Source organism: Festucalex cinctus, chromosome 1 (assembly GCF_051991245.1).
Source record: "Festucalex cinctus isolate MCC-2025b chromosome 1, RoL_Fcin_1.0, whole genome shotgun sequence".
Classification (NCBI taxonomy): Eukaryota; Metazoa; Chordata; class Actinopteri; order Syngnathiformes; family Syngnathidae; genus Festucalex; species Festucalex cinctus.
The window spans coordinates 30,361,618-30,367,684 of record NC_135411.1 but is presented as its reverse complement, the minus strand read 5'-3'; the positions used below and the strand labels follow the sequence as shown (position 1 = coordinate 30,367,684).

Sequence of the window (6,067 nt, the reverse complement as noted above, 5' to 3'; positions counted from 1 at the left end):
TTTGTGTTGAGCCGTGAAACTACATGGGGATAGGAGGTTCTCAAATGAGGATACCTGCTTACATTCAGGGCTCATTTTGGGTAATTCCTTGTTAGGGACATGTCAAAATATGAAATAGCCCTGGTATTCATGCAAAGAGTTGTTTCAAAACAAAATGGCCAACTTCCTGTTGAGGTTCAGCCATGGGTCCTCTCCACTCTTTTAGGTGTCCTGTTATTAAAAGTTATGCTTATGAAATTTTGTCTCGACAGTGGAAGTTAGTGTTGTTGTTGTTGTTGTTGTTTTGTCTGTTTTTATTGGTGTCAAGCAAACTTGATAGTTTGGTGTGCTCTGTTAAATTTCGGTTTGATTTGTGTCGGTGGCTGATTTTTTTTTTTTCTCTCTTTAAAATTCCGGGGCTTCCAAGGAGCCAAAGTGTGTGCTTAAAATGCATGACTGATAACGCTGGAATTTGACAGTTTGAGTCATATCAATGTGTTTTTAATGGCAATATTCTAATGGAGAGCAAGGAGGAACACGCAAATCCCGCTGAATGTTATCCAGATGAGTTTGCTCGGGCGGGAAGAGTTTGGGGCGGGGGTGAGTTTGGTGTAGTGGATTGTGGATTGGAGTGGAGTGGCTCCACGGTGACGTGCAGGCCCCTGCAGGGCGGTGTTCTACGGCCCAGAAAAAGTCCGACTGGGGCGTGAGAGCCACATCTGGAATAGCAGCGAGGGAGGAAGACGCTCGATTCGAGAGGAGCTTAGAAGTCAACTGTTTTTCACTCTTTTTCACCTCCACGGAAACGTTGACTTTTTGTAAGTTTGGACTATTATAAGGACATTTGACTTGTTTTACTCCTGTGTTGTTGTTGCTGCTTTTCCCTCCTGTCTCCAACCACGCAACAGGAATGTCCCCTCCGCTCTCTGGACTTTAACTCGAACTTTTTGGAAATCTCTAAACAATAGGTCGATGATTTAAGGCAACCTTCTTTCCTTTCGCATAAGTATAATGATGTTCGTTAGAGTTTCTGTCGTCGGCTTCGCGTTTCAATGCAGACTCTTTGGCGGGCGCCATCACTTTTTTTCCGCTTCAAAACGTGGACTTTTTATAGTTTAGACTTCCTTTTAATGTATTAATTACGTTGTTATATTTTCCTACCTCGACGTTTGAGTACGGATGGAAAGTAGCATTTTAAACACGACTTTTCCTCCTAGTTTGCACTTTTTACGCTGGGAATGTAAGAGGATACTTGTAGAAGTAAACATTGCGGTTGGTGGCCACAAGTGAGGAAATGTCGCCATCTATTGTTCGTCGTCTGCAAGTGCACTGGCCTTTTTTCCCCACCCACGTACAGTATTTTAATGACAGGTTTCTCTTTCTGTTTGTTTTCTCTAAGAAATACTTGAAAATGCTGCTCATCCTGCTTGGAGTGCTCCTCTTGCACCTTATCATCCTCATCCTTCTCATAGTGTCCACAGCAGCAAGTGTAAGTCTGGGTTTCATGTACTGTATTGTCCTACTCTTTTTAATGCCTCAAAGGGACATTTGATTTAGCTACTATCTTCTCTTCTGTACATTATATTTATATATACTGACTTATACATGTAGAACAACAATATTTTTGACACCGCTCACTATGTTATGTTGCTAACATTATTATTCATATTAGTATCATATTGTCTTATATAACACTGTACTTTGAAAATATATGTACTGTATTTTATTTAAACATTTCTGTATATCTGCAATTGGTTGTCAACCAGTTCAGGGTGTACCCCGCCTACTGCCCGAAGCTGGCTGGGATAGGCTCCAGCACCCCCGTGACCCTTGTGAGGAGTAAGCGGTTCCGAAAATGGATGGACGGATTTCTGTACATGTTTAACAATATATAGTTTATTTTTTTTTTATTATATATTATGCTACACTGCGATTGGCTGGCAACCAGTCCAGGGTGTACCCCGCCTACTGTCCAATGCCAGCTGAGATAGGCTCCAGCACCCCCCGCGACCCTTGTGAGGAATAAGCGGTCAAGAAAATGGATGGATGGATGGATGGATGGATATTATGCTACACTGTAGATTGTTTTATTATATTTTGTCAAATTATTACAAAGATCAGCTTTAAGTCCTTGATTCATGACATTGCTGTCTGCAATTGTATTCAAGATATACTGTATAGTGCAGGGTCTAGCAGTTGATCATTTGATAATAATTTACCTGTTGGCCAAAAGCCAATAGGTATGACTCCCCCTACCATCCTTGCTCTACAACTATAATTTAAAATGTGACTGCACTTTCTTTGGTGGTGTGGTGTAATGAACACGCCCCCCATGTTGTTGTGTTGACCAGGCTTGGACTGTAGCCGGCGACCTCAGCAAGGATCTATGGTACAGCTGCCTGACCAATGATGTTATCTACCAGTGTACTCCGGCCAGCAATGAAGGTTTGCCAGTTCAAATGCATTGTGCAAATACATTGTGTGTGTATGCATGATTATGTAATGTAGTGTGCTTTGTATGACAGACTGGATCCAGGCGGTGCAGGCCCTAATGATCCTGGCCGTGCTCTTCTGCTTCTTCTCCATGGTGGCTTTTGTGTTCCAACTGTTCAAACTGGTGAAGGGAGGACGCTTCTTTTTCACTGCCATCTTCCAGATCTTGGCTAGTGAGTACTCGATCATGTCTAAAGTCGTACCAGCGTGGGATTGCTGTTGTATTGACTTTTGTAAAATGCCTCTCTTTTTTTTTTTTTTTTTACCCTACAAGACCACCATATACAACAAACAATATGTGCAGTATCAGTTTACTACAATACAGTTGTGGCTAAAATATCATACTTAATATTTAGACATAAAAGACTAGCAAGATGACAAAAGGGTGGGGGGGACATTGATAGTGGGCAATTAAAAAAAAGTGTGAAAGCAAAGTTGATGAAAATGAGTAAAGTTCATAATAATAAATATTCATACTTCATGTCACATTGTTATAGGAAAACGTAAAATATGAGGGGGGGGGGAATATATAAGGTACATTTAGAATTTTAATAGTGGTAATAATGATAGCAATATGTACAGTATAATAATAATTGTTATAGTTCTGATAACATTTGGTACAGGCAAATAAATAATGCAGTAATAAATAAAAACAAATCAATATTTATGGATTTAAAAACTTTAGAATAATCAAAAGTCCCACACATAATGGTACAAGCAAAATATTCCTCACCCGGCAAAAGATAAAATCAAATCAAATAAATGTAATACTACTACTACCACTATTACTACTAATAATAATAACTGTTATATTGAATCCATCCATTTTTCTTAACCGCTTATTCCTTATTCCTTCATCTTCCGAGGGGGGGCATGACAGAAAATAATTGAGAAGCACTGATTTAAACTAAGGAGCGACCCTTGTGAGGAGTAAGCGGTCAAGAAAATGGATGGATGGATGGATGGATGGATGGACATACAGTTTGAACACTAATGGTGGAGCAACACATGTAGCCAGAGAAGCGAGCAAATACTTGCCTGTTTGCATCTTTTGTCAGTTATTTGTTGGTGTAATTCTTTAAGTTTTGCTTTAAGGTAACCCTCAGCTGGTACTGACGATAATCAGCTTGAAGCATGCACTTAGCCACTTTTTTTTTTATTTTTTTAAGAAATGTTCATTGTATACCTTGATGTCTAGATTAATTATAGACAAATTATTTTGATTTTGCAGGTTAGACTTGTGCTAAAAATAAATGCAAATAATACATACATTAACATGATTTCTCTACTTCAATTAGAGTTGTTAACTTACTAAAGGCTTGCAGTCTTCTCAACGTTCACTACAACTACAGAAAAGAAAAATAAATGTGATGAAAACACAAGTCAGAAAGTCATAAATCAGATTACAACAATAATGCAAACACATCTTTGGATTTCTCACTTAATCTCTTCATGTTTTATGAAACGATATGAAAATATGGACTGCCCTTCTTAAGCGCTGAACTTGTCTAGACAGACACTGCGTGGCATATCCTTCCGTTTGCGCTTAAGTCAATTTCTTACGCACCATCCTTACGCACTATTACATGTGCGGCGAGTCTGCTGTTCTAGGCTTCTGACACACCCACACGCGCAACCGGTGAAAATTCCGGCAGCCACCTGAGAGGTGTGACCCATTGAATTTTGAGGATGCCTGCAAGTCCTGAATTGTGGAGCTTTTCTGAGACAATTCCATACAGATCCATTTGAAATACATTTCACACCTCAAATGCGAAGGTGGCTTGAGTATGGATCTGGAAGTTATATCCTGATCGTCATCAGTGATGCAAGCGCTCATCTAAAGTGTATTATTTGTATTATGTGGGAGAATATGCACACTGCTGGATTTGACAGGGGACACCCTCATTTAAACGTCACTCCACCCACATTACGGACATTTCTTGAAGGTCTGTAATTGACATACTTTAGTCAATGGTCGAATGTGTGCACAAGCTCAGCTTTTCTGACTTAAGCACACAGGCGAATAGGCCCTTATATAAATAAATATATATATAAAAAATAAAGCCTACCAACTGACCAAAATGAAAATTGCATTCTACTACATTGTGATGTGAACTTTTAATTGTTCATCACTGCTGAAGAAAGCAGCAACAAACCTGTTCTCCCGTCCCTCGTCATTCCAGGTCTGTTTGTGATGTGCGGTGCCATCATTTACACGGTGATGAGGACGGACGACATGCCCGAGTCGCAGTTCGGCTACGCCTACGTGCTGGCCTGGGTGGCGTTCCCGCTCTGCCTCATCAGCGGCCTCATTTACATCGTTTTGAGGAAGAAGGAATGAGGGAGGGCGTGGCGGAGGAGGGAGGAAGACGAAGAAGAGGAGGAGGCGGAAGAAGAAAAGGAGGAGGTAGAAGAGGAGGCGTCGCACTGTGCCTACTGCCCACAGACCAACAACAAACAGACTGACATCATCAGCGCACAACAAGAGCGCACACGTCGGCCAAACACGTGTCAAAACTTGTCATTGCTTTCAAAAGTACAAAGATAGCGTCTGTGGTTTTTAGACATATTTATAGCATTTTTACTTTACGTGTTGTACATAGTGTTGTTAACATTGTCTCCCTCGTTACGAAGAGTGTGTGTCTCTCACACGTCATGCAGCTGTGCCAAAGAAGTGTCGATTCGTCCGCAAGATATTACGCTTCCTGTTGTAGTGTCTTTTTTTATGCTTTGAATAATGTGCCTTAACTTTGAAAAAGGTGTACTTCCTGAAGGAACTCATAGCAATTGCATCATGAAGTGTCTTTTTGGTTACGTGTGTGTGTGTGTTACTTGATACTCCAAATAAAAATGTTGCATTTTAATTTTGATAAAATGGTGCTTTTTTTTTCTTTTTTTTTTTTACCTATTCTTGAAGTGTATAGCTTCTTTTGTGTCTGTATCTACTTCGCAAACGTGTCATGTCCTGTGATTAATTCGCTTTGTGTAAACGTGAAGTATTGTCAAGTATTCTTCGAAATAAACCTTCACTTGATTAAAAACTCATTTACTTGGTACAAATAATGTTGTTAAGGTAATTGTATAATTCATATGAAATTGGGATATTTTTTTTTTTTTTTAATCTGTTTAGAAGTGTGCAAGGACAATGTCAATTTGAAAAATGTCTCCATTCATTTGGTAATGTTTACATGAAAAATGTGTAAATTTTGTTTAAAAAAAAAAGTTGAGTAAAGCTGAAAGTTGAAATGGTTTGACTGTTGAAGATTATGAACGTTAAATAATATGAGATAAATTGTTCGCATTTCTCTATTCATTTGAATGAAGTATTGTCAGTGTTCTTGGAAAATAAACCATTAATGATAAAAACGCATTGTCCCTCTTGGTCCAAGTAGTGCTGATATGTTAATTCTCGTACCAAACGCATGAAATAAATGAAAATGATATTCGCCTTTTAAATGGTAAAATTTACTGTACATTTACATCAAAAGAAGTGATAGACATATTAATGTTAATAATGTTGCACTTTTGAGACACGATTGACTGAGGCTTGAATGTGCTGTACTTCTCACTTTCGACATTGTGTGTCGCTGTTTCA

General features: G+C 39.1%; 1 protein-coding gene across 1 annotated transcript; it reads left to right on the top strand.

Annotated features, from left to right (window-relative positions):
• The first annotated feature begins 606 nt into the window (after positions 1 to 606).
• On the top strand, positions 607 to 5,517 carry LOC144022667 (peripheral myelin protein 22-like). Its single transcript, XM_077527703.1, has 5 exons — positions 607 to 797; positions 1,379 to 1,468; positions 2,331 to 2,424; positions 2,505 to 2,645; positions 4,656 to 5,517. Exons 2-5 carry the CDS (start codon positions 1,391 to 1,393, stop codon positions 4,811 to 4,813), a joined length of 471 nt encoding a protein of 156 aa, XP_077383829.1. The 5' UTR covers positions 607 to 797; positions 1,379 to 1,390; the 3' UTR covers positions 4,814 to 5,517.
• Positions 5,518 to 6,067: the final 550 nt, after the last annotated feature.

Bases quoted from the DNA above. Each gene is read 5' to 3' on its own strand.
- LOC144022667 (XM_077527703.1), top strand. From the start codon at position 1,391: ATGCTGCTCATCCTGCTTGGAGTGCTCCTCTTGCACCTTATCATCCTC. The intron at 2,425-2,504 runs GTTTGCCAGTTC...TTTGTATGACAG, and splicing joins TACTCCGGCCAGCAATGAAG to ACTGGATCCAGGCGGTGCAG. The intron at 2,646-4,655 runs GTGAGTACTCGA...TCGTCATTCCAG, and splicing joins CATCTTCCAGATCTTGGCTA to GTCTGTTTGTGATGTGCGGT.